Source organism: Helianthus annuus, chromosome 9 (assembly GCF_002127325.2).
Source record: "Helianthus annuus cultivar XRQ/B chromosome 9, HanXRQr2.0-SUNRISE, whole genome shotgun sequence".
In the NCBI taxonomy this organism is placed as follows: Eukaryota; Viridiplantae; Streptophyta; class Magnoliopsida; order Asterales; family Asteraceae; genus Helianthus; species Helianthus annuus.
In genome coordinates, this window is record NC_035441.2 from 21,963,119 (window position 1) to 21,980,700 (window position 17,582).

At 35.1% G+C, this 17,582-nt stretch overlaps 1 protein-coding gene across 4 annotated transcripts; it reads left to right on the forward strand.

Moving 5' to 3' along the window:
* The first annotated feature begins 1,610 nt into the window (after nucleotides 1-1,610).
* On the forward strand, nucleotides 1,611-11,407 carry LOC110877300 (disease resistance protein RPV1). 4 transcript variants are annotated; one of them, XR_004866607.1, is made up of 10 exons: nucleotides 1,611-2,226; nucleotides 2,814-3,939; nucleotides 4,026-4,091; nucleotides 4,238-4,459; nucleotides 4,541-5,257; nucleotides 6,604-7,201; nucleotides 7,284-7,360; nucleotides 7,557-7,775; nucleotides 10,155-10,374; nucleotides 10,778-11,407. XR_004866607.1 is itself a non-coding variant. In XM_035977362.1 (9 exons), the coding sequence occupies exons 1-9, from the start codon at nucleotides 1,703-1,705 to the stop codon at nucleotides 7,770-7,772; spliced, it is 3,453 nt and encodes a 1,150-aa protein (XP_035833255.1). In that variant the 5' UTR covers nucleotides 1,611-1,702; the 3' UTR covers nucleotides 7,773-9,008. The 4 variants fall into 4 exon arrangements, 3 of the variants coding, with proteins under 3 accessions (XP_035833255.1, XP_021981140.1, XP_035833256.1); XM_035977362.1 differs by lacking the exons at nucleotides 10,155-10,374; nucleotides 10,778-11,407 and having other exon boundaries at nucleotides 6,604-6,674; nucleotides 6,768-7,201; nucleotides 7,557-9,008; XM_022125448.2 differs by lacking the exons at nucleotides 10,155-10,374; nucleotides 10,778-11,407 and having other exon boundaries at nucleotides 7,557-9,008.
* The last annotated feature ends 6,175 nt before the right edge of the window (nucleotides 11,408-17,582 follow it).

Here is a 17,582-nt window from a genome sequence, read left to right on the forward strand (position 1 = left end):
CCGATGGGAGACGACGTGGACGTGGGCGTGGACGGAGGCATAGGCACGGTAGCCTATAAGATCCGTATTAGACTAGTTAAAGTGTGTTAATAACTGGCTTGTTGTGGGAATAGAATTCTTCTTCAATTAAAGGAGTCAAAAAGTTAATAACTTAGTGTCTTGACTTTTGGTTCAGACTTTGGATACCTTCAATACTTGAGTATTTGTTTTCCCACAGACTTTTTTCATTGTCGCTGTGAATTTGAAACATTTCAATATCACAAGTCTTTTGCAAAATTATGAAAGGATGACATTAGAACACATCTTTTTTTAGTCTTCTACAAATCATTTTAGTTGATTGTAATAAACTAGTTTTTGCCCCGCCCGCGTTGCGGGGCAATAAGCCGAATATTTCTCTCTCACAACATGTATATCTGTACAGAGGGCAAAATCGTAATTATATTTTGAACTGGATGCGAAATCATAATTTTAAACTGAGAGCAAAATCATAATTTTGAGTAGGGGAAAACATAATTTTATTTTGAACTGTGGGCAAAAACTTAATTTTGAGCTAAGGGCATAATCGTAATTTTGAGCTAGAGGAAAAAACAACATTTTATTTTTAACCGGGGGCAAAAACACAATTTTGAACGGAGGGCGAAACCGTAATTTTAAACTGGCAATAAAATTAAAAATGAGTTTTTGAACCGATGGCAAAAGCGTAATTTTGAGCTAGGGCAAAATTATAATTTTATTTTGAGCTGGGGCAAAAACTTAATTTTAAACAAAGGACGAAAGCGTAATTATAAATTGTGAATAAAATTAAATTAAAAATGAGTTGACAGACAACTAATAATTTTGAGATAGGGGGAAAACATAATTTTATTTTGAACTGTGGGCAAAAACGTAATTTTAAGCTGAGGGCAGAAGCATACTTTTGAGCTAAAGGAAAAAACAGCATTTTATTTTAAGCTGGGGGCAAAAACGTAATTTTAAACAGAGGGCGAAACCGTAATTTTAAACTGGGAACAAAATTAAAAATGAGTTTTTGAATCGGGGGCAAAAGCGTAATTTTGAGGTATGGGCAAAATTATAAATTTATTTTGAGCTGGGGGGCAAAAACGTAATTTTAAACGAATGACGAAAGCGTAATTTTAAACTGGAAATAAAATTAAATAAAAATGGGTTGGTTCAATAGGAAAGTGCCAGGCAAGCTGACACTATTCTCTGAACTTGTAAATGTATATCTAGGTAATAATTTATATAGGTTACCATTTTATTTAGGTTTAAACTATCATTAAACTTTTTCTAATTTGCGAAAGCATCTTTTATCAACATCTCGAAGTGGAAATTCGACCGTGGCGAAGCACGGTTGTAGTTGATGATTATTCTAAGACGATAAGGTATATATTTTTCCATAATTTAATATAAGGTAGCGTTTAACATAACTCATCCAGAAGCAATGAATCAATAATCTCAAAGTCATGACTTTAAATAGTCAAACCTCTTATCTAAAACAACTGTATGAAATGAATCAATAATTTCAAAAGCCCTTACTTTGAATAGTCAAACGTCTTATCAAAAACAACTGTTTTTTGAATAAAATCTTTACAACAAGTGTCAACATTTCAACGGCCGTGACTAACAATTTTCATGCTTTATATCCATTATCCATCCCCTTCCTTCCTCAACTTCACCTTTTCAAAACTACCGATTTCATTCAATGGCTTCTACTCCGACTATCAGGTATGACGTGTTTCTAAGTTTCCCAGGTGAAGATACTCGTCATGCCTATACGGACCATCTCTATCATGCATTAATCGGAGCAGGACTTCGCACTTTCAGAGACAATGATGAAATCGACAGAGGTCAACAACTCAAGCCGGAAATTGAGACCGCAATAACCGAATCCAGGGCTTCTATAGTTGTATTGTCTCAAAACTATGCGAATTCCATATGGTGCCTTGATGAACTTTGCTTGATCCTGGACCAAAAGAGGAAGCTCAATCATTTCGTTTTACCTGTTTTTTATCACGTCAATCCATCAGATTTCAGGAAACAAAGTCGAAATTTAGCCATTGAAGGGTCAATATGGATAGCACTAATAAGAGTTGCTAATTTGACAGGCTTTTTAAATTGTTTGGCGTGTTTGGGCATAGATGGGTCAAAATGGACAGAGGTTAACGTGAGGCGGTGGAAGAAAGCACTTGCAGAGGTTGCTAATTTGACTGGGATGATACTTACAGGGTATATCTGCTTTCTCTCTATATTTATGTTTATAATTCAAGCTTTTGAGAAATATTATGTATGGTTCATGATAGTTGATATAAAACCGGTGTCTAAAGGGTTACCTTGAATCACCACCTCTTGGGACACGACGGTTCATATATAATTATAACCCTTTGTATCAGACAAAGTATCCGATATTTATACAGTTGCATTCGTTAGGTGTTTCATTGCTTGTACCCAATATAGTAGGTACCAGCCCTATTTAGATTTATTTGATTAGTAGTGCCAATTATTGCCTAACATATGATAAAAATCCGGCATAATTTGAAAATTTGTGGCATTTTATGAAAATCTTGCCTAACAATATCTGACAGTTAAGTGCTTTCGTATTTGTGAATCAGCTTGCATTATTTAGGACCTTAACAGCCCCTAACAGGAAGCTGAAATAATTGTAGTTACTTATTTTAGTGTTAAAAAATTAAATGCTGGGAAGAAATAGTGCATTTGCTACAATGTATTTATTCTGTCTATATTTGAACAAGTAGGTTCTTAAGAAGATGAAAGTCATTTCGACTGTGCTAGTTTCCCTTTTTCTTTTGTTCCAGGTCCGAGACAAACTTTATTGCAGAAGTGGTTAAGACAGTTCAAGGTAAACTTGATTTGAAACAACTGAGTACTCCGGCCCATTTAACTGGAATGGAGGCTCGGGTTGGAGTGATCAATTCATGGTTAAGAGATGAGCAATGCAATGCTATAGCCATTTGTGGCATGGGAGGGAGTGGCAAGACAACACTTGCCCAATACTTTTATAACTTAAACAAGCAAGATTTTCAGAGCACCAGTTTTGTTCAAGAGATAGGAAACCAACCTGATAGGTTGCTTCGGCTACAGAAACAACTTCTCAAAGATCTTTTGGGTGGAAAGAAAATAAGGATATCTAGTGTTTCTGAGGGTACACATAAGATTATGGATATCTTACAAATGAAAAGGGTCCTTGTTGTTCTTGATGACATTGATAGTCATGAACAGTTAAACGCTTTATTTGGAACAAAGACGTTCCCTACACAAAGCAAGATCATCATAACAACAAGGCTTCTAGATATACATGCTTGGTTTAGGTCCATATCTTGGAGGTGTTGGGTGCATGAACTCAATTTGTTGAATGATGTTGAATCATTAGAGCTTTTAAGTTGGCATGCATTTGGATCCAGAATTCCTATGGAAGGTTTTGAGGATCTTGCTTCACAACTAGCACAATACTGTGGAGGAAATCCGTTGGCTCTTAAAGTATTAGGTTCTTCCTTATTTGTTAGCGATGATGACTCGTGGACAAGAAATAATATGAGAGAAGTTTGGGAAAGTAGAATGAATTCACTGAAGTCAATGAAAGGAGACCTTGACTGTAACATTCAAGGTGTACTACAAAAGAGTTTTGACTGCTTGCCACTTAGCAGTCATAGAGAGTTGTTTCTTCATGTTGCTTGTTTCTTTGTCGATGAAGACAAAAATGTCATGGAAATGATACTGGAGGATGAATTGTACGCAAAATCTGGGATTTTGACCCTCACTCACAGATGCCTTCTTACTATTTCAGCTGATGACAAACTGATGATGCATCAACTCCTTCAAGAAATGGGAAAAAGGATAGTTTGTGAAGAGTCCAAAGATCCTGCAAAACGTAGTAGAGTCTGGCGTGATGCTGAATCTTATCATGTGTTGAGAAAAGGAAATGTAAGATGCTTATATGTATCCTATTTTTTCTTCTCATTTCACAACTTTCTACTACAATTCTCTAATTTCATGTCTTTCTCAATTAGGGTTCAGATATAATTCAAGCGCTAGCACTCGACATGCGAAATGTTGAGCAAATGACGGGACCAGAGGTAAGATAAAAGTAAATTAGGGATACATTAATGTCTTCACTCGTGATATCTTGTTTTCCAATAGTTGGGGAGTTTAACTTAAGTTTTTGCTCATTTAACTCTAGATATGAGGGCTCCTAATTAGTTTACATCATACTTAATTGCAGACATTAGCCCTTAAAACAAGTTCACTTGAAAATATGGACAAACTAAAATTGCTCTTCCTCAAATATGTTAACCTCTTTGGATCCTACGATAAATTTCCAGAGCTAACATGGTTGGGCTGGCATGGATGCCCTTTGCAAACAATTCCCCCTGGGTTATTGAAGAGCAGCTTGGTAGCTATAGATATGAGTTATGGACACATGGAAACTTTTGAAGCACCAACGGTATGAGGAATTCACTCTTTTGTTTATACTTGAACTTTTATCTTCTCTATCAATAAATTCAACTCGTAATTATTGGAATAGGTTCTCAAATCACTCAAGTACCTAAGTCTTAAAGGTTGTGACAAACTTGTCAGAATCTGCAATCTCTGCCTACTCCCTAAACTTGAGCTTTTGAACCTCACAAACTGTAGCAGTCTTACTCATATTAGTAAGTCCATAGGAGACCTTGAGAGTCTTGTTACATTGGATTTGAAAGGATGCATTAAAATGTGGAAGTGTGTACATCGACTAGAAACGATGATTATCCCAGAAGAGAGATGGTTTTCCTTACCCAAGTCATTAATGTGGTTGTTTCTCACAAACTGCGACCTGGAGTTTAACAGTGATATTCGTGTGCCGTTCCATGCCCATTCATCCCTTAGAATGAGTTTAGCATATAATCCGTTTGAGTACCTGCCCAATAACATTGACCTTAAAATGCTTCGCTCACTCAACTTGTATTCTTGTCAAAACCTGAAGTCTCTCCCAAGTATCCCAAGTACGCTAAAGGAGTTGTATATAGATTGGTGCACATCACTGGAGAGACTAACATTCCAATCAGGTCGTTTTAGTCTACGGGAGTTTGCTTATGAATGTTGTTTCAAACTATCTGAAGTCCAAGGTCTTTTTAAATTACTGCCCGTAGTGAAAATGGAAGCAGCAGATCTGGGTGACATGCAATGGGTCAAAGCATATGAAGATCATAAGGTGGATCTGGTCGGTGATGAGATTACTAAAGGCAGAATCTGGAATACTCAGGTTTTGTCAATTAATTTTTCTTAAATGAGCACACTAAGAAAGATAATTATATCTAGCATGCAAGTTATTTATTATAGGGTGTACCTATTGGCACACCAATGTGCCTATATGCACACCAAACCCTAGTTGAATCAGTGTTTACCTACGCTGCGTATAGGTCTATATGCAGCGTATAGGGTTACCTCTATACGCTGCGTGTAGAACTATACTCAGCGTATATAAACCATGGATTTCAGAGCCTTATAAACAATAATTGCACAGAAAACAAGGGTTTATATACGCTGCCTATAGGTCTATACGCAACGTATATAAACCATCAGATTATTTTGGGTCATTTTGATAGGTTTGAGGAATCATTTTGATAGGTTTGAGGAATCAGTTTTTCACAAAGTTTATATACGCGTATATAAAGGGTCAAAAAGACAATGTTACCCTTGTTTTTGGCTGCGTATAGCCCCTAATGCAGGGGTTAAATGGTCTTTTTTACTATACGCCGCTTATAGCCCTCTATGTGGCGTATATATGGGGCAAGTTTGGTAAAAAAAACCATTTTACCCCTGCATTGGGGGCTATATGCAGCCAAAAACAGGGGTAGCATTGTCTTTTTGACCCTTTATATACGCTGAATATAGCTCTATACTATACGATACGATATAACACTCATATAGGCCTATAGGTGCGGTTTAGGTCCCGTATAGGCCTATAGGCCATATACAAGACCTACAGGGAACCTATACGAGACTTATACTATACACTATACGATATCATGTGTTGCAATATGATACGATACTATAGGATACCATACAACACCCGTATAAGCCTATAGATGTAGTATTTAAAAATAATTAACGGTATGATATTTAAACGTTTATAGCATTCGAACCGCACTAGACATGGTATAATAATTTAAGTTAGACGATAACAATATATTATATTCGAACCGTATATACGTTTTCCAAAACAATTTAACTGTATATAATATTATTGGTATCACATTAACGGTTATATATTTTAAGCGGTCTAACGTTGGAACCGGGTGAGAATTTATACCACAAATACATCAAAATAGCAAAAAAGAAATCTGATGGGTTATATACGCTGAGTATAGCTCTATACGCAGCGTATATAAACCCTTGTTTTTTGTGCAATGATTGCTGATAAGGCTCTGAAATCCATGGTTTATATACGCTGAGTATAGCTCTATACGCAGCATATAGAGGTAACGCTACACGCTGCGTATAGGTCTATATGGAGCGTAGGTAAACCCTAACTGTGCAGATAGCCAACCAAGGTGTGCAGATAGTGTGAGCCTTATTATATGACTAACTTAATCTTATGTGGCGTAGATGTTGTATGAATATGGTATAATGAGCACCTATCTGCAAGGCGTAAAGGATAAAATAATGGCAACATACAAGTATACGTCATTGTCCGATTTCTTATGCTTTCTTGTGCCTTCTCATCCCCAGAAAAACAGGATCCAAGGATTAAGTGTTAGTTGTTTATACAGATCTTTAGGTGTGTATAAAGTCCCGTTTTTGTTTGCCAAAATCAGCAATAGAACCAAGGGCCTTACTTGGGTGTACAACCCTATGGTGTATTGCAAATCCAAAGTTGATGAAGATGTTGTGTGGTTAAGCTACTGGCCAATTGGGAACATATTAGATGCTGGTGATGAAGTCAATGTGGTAATTTATGTGGAGAAAGGAACGATGATGGTATGTGAGTGTGGTGCCAACCTTGTGTATATGGATGATGGTGAAGTACAGGAAGAAGAAAACTGCGAGAATAGCACTAGGAAAGGGGAAGAAGTTATTGGAGGAGACCTGTCTGAATTCGAGGTGACCACAGGAGGCTACTATCTTTGCCGCCGTGATTTATTTGGTTTAGAGACGTCTTCTTGGTTAAAATGGTTGTTCGGTGATAACGTTGTGCATTATACAAGTATGTTCCTCACTTAGCTTTGTTAATGGGTGTTTTTAATAATGATAAAGTCAATAACTTAAAATATCACAAATTCTCACAGATTCACAAGGATGGAGAAAAGCTCTTCAGTCTGCGCAATCTCGGGAGCTGAGATATTATGTAAACACCTTTCTGAAAGTATGTAAATACCTTAACCGTCTCTATAGCGTGAATGCTAATTATTCTTCTGTGACACTAACAAAATTTATATGTTAAATGCCTTTACCTACACTATTCAAACATAATTTTATCGGGCTAAGCATTTGAGAATTTGATGTCACATAATTTTGAAAAAATATCGTTGCTCCATCCTATTTCTTTTTATACATTTCAGGTAATTGAGCTGAGAGTTGGCTTTAATAGTGAAAATGCAATGGATAAGATAGAGAAGGCAGTATATAGTCTTGTGGGAGTTGAATCTGTTTCTGCTCATACAGAAATGGGGAAACTAATTGTCACCGGATATGTTGATCCTATAGCTGTGGTGACCTGTGTGAGGGAATTTGACAACATGGTGGAGATCGTATCTTTTAAATCTATCTTTAGTTAAAAGGTATGTTTTAAATTCAAACATGTGTAAAGCTCACTACTTATCTGCATCAAGTAACAGAGATACTTTGATTCCACATGTTTGAATTCAAACTCAGTATGTTTCAAGTACAGGTCAAAGCTTTGACTTTGATTGTTGACTTGTAGTGATATTGAAATCAGTCGACCCAAGCCCGTGACCATCCTACATCATCATCATCATCATACTCACTAAATCTCACCAATAGCAAAACTAAGGTAGAGTCCGAGGAGGATAGGATGTAGACGGCCTTACCTCTACCCCATAGAAATAGAGAGACTGCTTACAGTGAGACCCCCCGCTTGATTGTAATTTTGTATCAAGCCTTGGACATAAGGCACATAACACCCAATAAATGAGACAAATGCATTTACTCCCTTGTCTTCCGGATATCAACGCCACCACATGATGCGTGATTAACCATCCCCTCTTTTAACGTTATTTTCACGAAATTAGTAAAATAACGTTAAAAATGTGCACTTTCACTTTTGCCCCTCCCCCCAAGCGCCCGCACATATATACATTATATGTGCATATCGCAAGCGTGGTGATCAAACGAACAGGTCAGACCCACTAATTGCTTGTTCCACGTGAGCTGGTTGCATCAAACCGTATTTTTTGTGAAACTAATTTGAATTTAAGCTACATTTCTACTAGTTATCCAAGTTTTCTTGCATCGGTTTCGTGATACGGCTAACGATCAAATCAGTTCTTGTGGTTGCACATGTTAGCTCAAGTTAAATCTTCCACACTTCATGGTAAAACGTGTTGTTGTTGATATGAGGTTATTAGGAGTGTCGAAATGAAGCTTCAAATACATACATAAATTCTTGATTACACGTTTAAAAGATTTATAGTCGATGAGAACAACCTTACTTCCGTATTCCAGTTGGAAAGAGCAGATGAGAACGGTTTTTCCTTTGTGTGTTTATTTGTTTAATGTTGTTTTTAACATTGCGTCTACGTTTGCTTTTACGTTACGTATAAAATCAACTCGCCCCCACCGTGGAGCACGGGTCTAAACCCCTAATTAAAACTAAATGCAGGGGTTGTTAAAAGTACATAGGATTTGAACCCACTCATTTATATGTTTGCTCGTTAGGTTTGAGTTTGAATACCAACGTAAGCATAAACAATGATTAGTTAACCATCATTTATGGGTCAATTCCTATTAAATTCGATTAATTGTCCAATGTAGTTTTTTTAAGTAAAAAAAAAGGCAAATTGGAAAATAATAATCCCACCATTGTGAAATTGGCCAATAATAATCCCAAGTCAGGAATTAGCCAATAATAATCTCACCTCGTCCATTTTTGGAAAATAATACTCCAAATGCTGACGTGGCACTTTTGTCGTTTAGTGACTGTGGAGTATTATTTTCCAAAAATGGACGAGGTAGGATTATTATTGGCTAATTCCTGATTTGGGATTATTATTGGCCAATTTCACAATGATGGGATTATTATTTTCCAATTTGCCAAAAAAAAAAAAAAAAAAAAAAAACACTCAGAGACAAGTTAATCTAAATTCACATATTTGCTTGAATATTATTGATAATCTCAATGGTTTAAATACACATTTACAAGCGATACAAATGAAATAAGATCTTCTCAAAACAGGGAATATGCACAAAATAAATACAAATAGTAAGCTACCAAGTGTGTGTTATGTTTTGTTTTTAATATTTTAACTTTCAAGTTATTCAACTTTTGTCCCTCATGTTTGGTTAGTTATTAAGTAAGCTACAACCTACTTATTTTCAACAACATTTTCTCTTATTAACTATGTTAAACATTCCTAGTTAACTTAGTGGGTTCGGGGAGGTTATAACCCGTTTTATTTGAAGTCCCGTTAACTCGGGCCTCTTATAAACTTTGTTTTCTCAAAGCATTTATTCTCCTTTTAATTAATATTAGGAATATTTGTTTAAATCCTAATATTCACCGGGTTAATGTTACCACTAAGTGTATTTTACCCGTCTTTTAATATTAATGTGGTTTTATTACCAAACCAGTTTTCGAGAAGTTACAAAAAGTTACCTTCTGGTTGGGTTGAGTTTAAGCATTAACTTAAACATAAACATAAACAAAAGGAGATGATTGTGGAGGAACTTGTTGTCCGTCTTCGGCTTGAAGAAGACAACATATATTGTCCAAAAAGGCACCACTTTGAAAGTTGTTTGGCATGGTAGAATGAAATGAATAAAAACCGCTACTACATCAATTTATATACTAGAGTCTCAAATGTTTAAATAGAACATTATTTCCGAGAAAGTTGAAAGAAATTCAAATTGTACTATGTGTTCATGTGGTACTTTCCTCTGCTGCTTAAAAATTTTTGCTTACAAATTTCGAGAATGTGCAGAACTTAATTTAAATCAAGAAATAGGGGTTGATGAAGATTGAGATGCTGTTAGTTGTAGACAAGCACGACAGAACATAAGATGTATAAGAGCAGAAGAACCGTTTACAAATCATTGGTTGACAGTGATAGTACATATGAAGAAGTACATGAGAACCTGCTTGAAAGAGAAAGATTCAAAAAGAAAAGACTTGCTGAGAATCCTCCCCTCGCATTCTTTTCAGTAAGTGTATTTTACCCGTCTTTTAATATTAATGTGGTTTTATTACCAAACCAGTTTTCGAGATGTTACAAAAAGTTACCTTCTGGTTGGGTTGAGTTTAAGCATTAACTTAAACATAAAATAAACAAAAGGAGATGATTGTGGAGGAACTTGTTGTCCGTCTTCGGCTTGAAGAAGACAACATATTTTGTCCAAAAAGGCACCACTTTGAAAGTTGTTTGGCATGGTAGAATGAAATGAATAAAAACCGCTACTACATCAATTTATATACTTGAGTCTCAAATGTTTAAATAGAACATTATTTCCGAGAAAGTTGAAAGAAATTCAAATTGTACTAGGTGTTCATATGGTACTTTCCTCTGCTGCTTAAAAATTTTTGCTTACAAATTTCGAGAATGTGCAGAACTTAATTTAAATCAAGAAATAGGGGTTGATGAAGATTGAGATGCTGTTAGTTGTAGACAAGCACGAAGCATCAGAACATAAGATGTACAAGAGCAGAAGAACCGTTTACAAATCATTGGTTGACAGTGATAGTACATATGAAGAAGTACCTGAGAACCTGCTTGAAAGAGAAAGATTCAAAAAGAAAAGACTTGCTGAGAATCCTCCCCTCACATTCTTTTCAGTAAGATGTTCAAGCAGTGCTGATCGTGATCCTAATATGAAGCTACCTTCAAGAGAAGAAGAAGAGACCCAGTGCTGAGAGTTCGAAAGTCAAGAACTTCAACAACTCCTAAAGCATGGCAACAACCATAGACTTCGTTGAAGACGTTGTTACATTCATATTTTGATGAAAATTTGATAGCATCAGTCTAAGGGGAGATTATTAGGCTTAAAAGTATGATATTGATGCATCAAGTATACACAACGAGCTATGGTTACGAGTTGAGCTTTATCGGGTTAGTTTATATTGTGAATTTGACCTTAATAGGTGATTTGGGCCATGTGTAAGGCCATGTGGGCCAAGCAGGCCCATAGGGAGCCCATGTGGAGCATGGGCTTGTCTTAGGTATATAAACTAGTTTTACATCAAACTAGGGCCAAGCCTCATTGTTACATATATATATATATATATATATATATATATATATATATATATATATATATATATATATATATATATATATATATAAACCACCTCCAGTTGTAAGAACCGCGAGAACCAGTTCATAACCACTAGATCAACAAGATGGATAGATGAGATTAAAAGTAACTAATATTAATATTAAATACATTTTGTCTTATTATGTCTTTAATATTTTAATGCAAAAGAGTAGTGTAGTAAAATTACTTTTTTTTGTCTTTTAGTCTTTATTACTTTTTTATTACTTTTTTGTTTTATTATATTACTTTTTATTTTTTAAAAAGAATTTTTTTTATTAAAAGCATTTTTAAATTCAGATTTTTTTAACATGACAATTATTTTTGCGTGTCGGCTTTTGCACGCCGTTTTTACGCCCGACTTTTTCACGCATCGTTTTTTAACGGGGTCGTTTTTGCACGCCATTTTTTACGCTCGGCTTTTTCAAGCGTCGTTTTTTACGTCCCGTTTTAACGCGCCGTTTTTTACGTCCCGTTTTTTTCGCGGCGTTTTTATGCCCCGTATTCACGCCCCTTGTTTAAGCGCTGTTTTATCACACGATTTTTTACGTTTTACAATTTACGTAGAAAAAGTTTTACGTTTTACGTTAAATAGTTTTTACATAAAAGTTTACGTTTTACGTTAAAAAAGTTTGCGTTTCACGTTTTACGTTAAAAAAGTTTACGTTTTACGTTAAACTTTTTACGTCTTACGTTTTCCATTAAAAAAGTTTACGCTTTACGTTTTACGTTAAAAAGTTTACGTTTTATGTTTTACATTAAAAAATTTTGCGTTTTACGTTAAAAAGTTTACGTTTTAGGTTTTACGTTAAAAATTTTACGTTTTACGTTTTACGTTAACAAATTTAAGTTTTACATTTTACGTTAAATAGTTTACGTTTTACGTTTTACGTTTTATGTTAAAAAGTTTACGTTTTATGTTAAAAAGTTAACGTTTTGCGTTTTACGTTAAAAAGTTTACGTTTTACGTTAAAAAATTTAGTTTTTACGTTTTACGTTAAAAAGTTTACGTTACGTTAAAAAGTTTACGTTTTACCTTAAAAAGTTTACGTTTTACGTTACAAAAAAATGGGCAGCGTTTCCTCTGTTTTTGGACGCCCCGACAACACAAGTTGTCGTTATAATTTTCAAAATTCAATAATCAATCACAATATCAATTTTTTGTCAACTACATCAAAACGTAACTACACTTTAATTGAATCGGTTCGAGCTCGTTTTGACGAAAATAAATAGAACTATAAAAATAATAAAATAAATCGCGCCGAGACCTGAACCGAAGCCGTTGACTGTGCCGCTGACCAAGGTTGACTTTGTTGACCTAGAACCCATAACCAATCTAACCCGACTCGTTGAACCATAACTGAACCAAGCTTGAACTTGTTTGACTGCTGCTGACCCAAACCAAAACCCAAAACTGACCCGAGTTGCACCGCGTCGAGCCGAAACCCAAGCCGCTACTGAAACTGTGTCACCGCCAAACTCAGCTGAAACCCGAAACTCCCGAACCTGCTGAGCCGAAACACGAGACGTAACCCGAACCAAGCTTTGACCCATGCCTGATGTCAAACGACCCCCAAACCATGACCCGAACTGGAACCACGTACCCGAAGTTAAAAACTCGAACCGAAGCTTGACTAGATCTGAACAAAATTAACCACCATCGCCGTCGCGGCAGACGGCGGTGTCGCTGCCGTGAGCCTTCACTGCCACCGTCGTGAGTGGCGGCGCCTTCGTCGTCGGGCTCCCTCCACAACCTCGATGGTTCTTGCAACTGAAGAATGGTCTGCAACTTTAAAGGAAGAGAGAGAGGGTGAGATTTAAATGAAGAGAGAGGGTGAGATTTGACATTCGGGGTAAATGACCAAACTACCCTTTTTGTTGGCAAAATATGATTGGTGGAGAGTGGTTCTCATGGTTCTTACAACTGGAGGTGATTTTCATTTTAGCGTTCTCCTATATATATATATATATATATATATATATATATATATAGAGAGAGAGAGACGATTTTGGTTATTGTTCATCTTGTACCAGGTGGTTTTTTAGTTATAGTAATTGAATCGTGTGGAAGGCGTTTTAAATTGATTCTTGCGTTAATCTTCATCTTGTTCTTGAATCAAATCAAGTATGGATTCCACACAAACTTGGTGTTTTTTGATATCTTTGATAGATCTGGTTTACGAGACTAACAAGTGAAACTCATGTATAATTTTAGGCCTCTGATTTTGCCTTTGGTGAAAATACCTTCATTGGCTTAGAATGATAAATATCAAGTAACTTGGTCATGTAGAGAGTTCTAAGTTCTCTAATTTGGCACTCTCTAATTGTTTGATTTTAGTCCTAATAAGAAACTCGTGTATTACACATTTGAAAAAACGTAATGCTATATACCTAGAAATAAAAAAAATTATGCCTTTAAAAATGTATCTATTGCATAGGTTAAAAAAATCATGTATTATACGGCTTCAATTGAATATAATATCATTAGTTAAGTCATAAAGTTTTCAAGAAATTGGTTTTTAATAAAATGAAATTTGACGTGACAATTATAAATTATACTCAGATAATTCTAAAAACTTTTTTTTCAATTGTGCATTAATAGACTTTTTATGTAACCCATAAATGGTAACTCAACTAAAGTGTACCTTCTTCTTTTAATATCAATAAAACACTTAACTTAGAATGCAAATATAAATATATGGAAATAGATAGCCTTTAACTTCAATAATTACAGTCACAATCCTTTATTTGGAAAACTCATTACACCTTTCGTCCTTTACCACTAACTAGGTTAAATTTTTCAGTTAACTTTGGTCACTTAAGGGTAATTTAGTATTTTAACTTTACAAGAATTTTAATAAATAAAACAAATATAATATAACCACCACATCACCAATGAAGCACCAGATCTATGATTATCTTCAAGATTCACAACCTCCAGTACGTGACCACAAGTTGAAGGTTTTTCACGACAACCATGTTCATCAACGGGAAAACGGTGAGTTTGTAGTACAGATCCTTGCTCGATCATGTATGTTGTTATGCTTATCGATCGATCCATTAATAATAATCATTACCTATACTGATTTTTGACTTTTTATAGCTCTATTTGAATTGAATTGTCACACCCCGATATTTCCACGTATTACCGGTGGGCCTGGTGGGGAGTATCATGACGTAGTTGATATCATCATAGTCAAACAACACAATTCTAAATGCACAGCGGAAGCAAAAGATAGATTTATTTCAACCGAATAAATTGTGATATCAAGTATCACAAAATAGTTGAAAAAGATCCACAGGCGGATCAAAAGATAAAAAGAAACTTTGTTCAACAGACTTTAAAGGCATCTAAGCTTGCGAGACTTTTATTTGATGCTAGGAGAGGCCAGCCTATTCCGATTAGTACATGCACTTAGCCTTTTTGGGAAAATACGTCAGTTTACACTGGTAAATACAATTTAACTAACTCATTTTGAAAACATTTAAGAAAATTGATTTAAATGTACATGGCACAAAACTTTTTATAACTTAGGATAATTATTTATATATAAACTTGTAAAAGAATTACATGTTCGTTATACGTTCAGTAGCCCGGGTTGAATACCGGGTTAAAGATTAACAGACACACCACATGTCTGGAATGACATCTAGGCTAGGTTTTACTTTTAAGATTCTTTTTAATATTTAACGCAGAACAATCCTAAATTGAGATATTAACAAGGATCTGAATCTAATTGAGGTACTACCATCTTGGCCTTGTCTTAAGATGACACATGGGTTAGGTCTTGTCCTTTTTTAGATTTTGTCATTTTATTATAATGGCAGATCTTATAAAAGGAATGATACTTTTCATTTATTTCATATATTGTATTCATATATATTGATAAAATGAAATTTTGATAAAGCATTCCAATGATTTTAAAAGAGGTACATAATTGCCCGGAACGGGACTTGAGAGGAATAATGTTGTCCTCGAAGGGACTGAAAGATAAATATGTCCTTATAAGGATTACTAAGGAAACGATCTTCAGCAAAAGGAGTTTCTTCTTCATTTTATTTCTGAATGTTTTCTCCTTGGTTGCACGTTAATCCTAGTCGCAGTACGATGCTCGGCCTTTCCTAGGCTTCAAATGGGGAGAATTTCCATTATGGCTTCTTTGCTTGGCGACATATTAGAATATATAGAATTGAAGGCAATAATTCTCCGAATAGAGATAAGAGTATTCCTATGTTAAGTCTAGACTCAAAAGGTCAAGAAATGTGCTACTGTGTCATTGAGATTAAACACAAAAGGCTAGTGTTTAATTCACTCAATGTTGGCTCTGATACCAACCTGTCACACCCCGATATTTCCACCTATTACCGGTGGGCCCGGTGGGGAGTATCGTGACGTAGTTGATATCATCATAGTCAAACAACACAATTCTAAATGCACAGCGGAAGCAAAAGATAGATTTATTTCAACCGAATAAATTGTAATATCAAGTATCACAAAATAGTTGAAAAAGATCCACAGGCGGATCAAAAGATAAAAAGAAACTTTGTTCAACAGACTTTAAAGGCATCTAAGCTTGCGAGAGTTTTATTTAATGCTAGGAGAGGCCAGCTTATTCTGATTAGTACCTATACTTAGCCTTTTTGGGAAAATACGTCAGTTTACACTGGTAAATACAATTTAACTGACTCATTTTGAAAACGTTTAAGAAAATTTATTTGAATGCACATGGCACAAAACTTTTTTATAACTTGGGATAATTGTTTATATATAAACTTGTAAAAGAATTACATGTTCGTTATACGTTCAGTAGCCCGGGTTGAATACCGGGTTAAAGATTAATAGACACACCACATGGTATAGTCCCGCGGCGAGTTATTCTCGTAACCGTCGGTTATACCTTATTATTTATATATGCATAGGCGGGTGTACGCCTACACCCCGTGCTAAGGTCGTGGCCATTCAATGAATGATGCCAAGGATATCCGGGACATGGTCATTAACCCCCTAAAGGCTTTAAGCAAGCAAAACAATTTAAATGGGTCATTTCAATAAATTAACCTTCATACGATTAAAGATTCAATGCCCGACCAAGCGGTATTTTATATACCGTACCCCAAGCCCGTATAAGGGAAAATAAGTTAAAAGTATTTACCTGGGTTAAATATAAATTCAATCCCAGCCGTATATCAAATCAGCAAGTACAGATAGCTTTTACTGGGCTCCTAAATCTGGAACGAAGGTTTTTAATAACCTATTAGATTCCTAACGGGTCTTAATTAAGCTTATGCTTAGACCGGTTAGTTTTTAAAGGAGGATACAGTTCAAAACGCATGATTAAGCGAGAACCAGATTAGAATGTGGTTTAGACCCGACAAGCTTGTTTACTTGTGTAATAAGGGTAAACTAAACACATTCTGGATTTTGAGATAAAAATGATAAGGTTTGACCCGTTTCGACTAATTTATGCAAACTAGTTACATAAGCCGACCTGAACGCGAAAAGTGCGTAACGGGTAACCAAAAGAGTCATGAACAGGTTTCCTAAGTTAATTATGCCTTAAATATGTTGTGATATCAGTAGGATACCTTCCATTATGCCGAAAACGAATTTAAAACCAATTTATGCCTCGTAGGGGTATTTTGGTCATTTTAAAGGTTATAAGAGAGATTAAATAGTATTCTAAGTTCCAGGTCTAATATAATCAATAAAAATACTTAATTTAATAAGTTATAACAGTAGGGTATAGCATATATGTGAAATTTACTATTTATAACCAAAATATGCACCGTAGGGGCATTTTGGTAATTTCACATAAGCTTAAAAGGTCAAAATTAGAGAATCTGAGTTTAAAACTTTTCTTTACTGTTAAAATATATAAATTTACTTAAAACATCAGTAGGTATTAAGTTTCATATGCCAGAAATAGTTTTAACTCATACTATGCTTTTAAAACGCGTAAAAGTCGGTTTTAAGCGATTTTCGGGTTTAAATAAGAAATATGAGTTTTTGATCAGTTTATAAAGTTTAAAATATTTTATTTATAATATAAAAACAGTAGCATAAAGTTTGGTATCAAAATATTATGTAAAACTCATTTTATGGG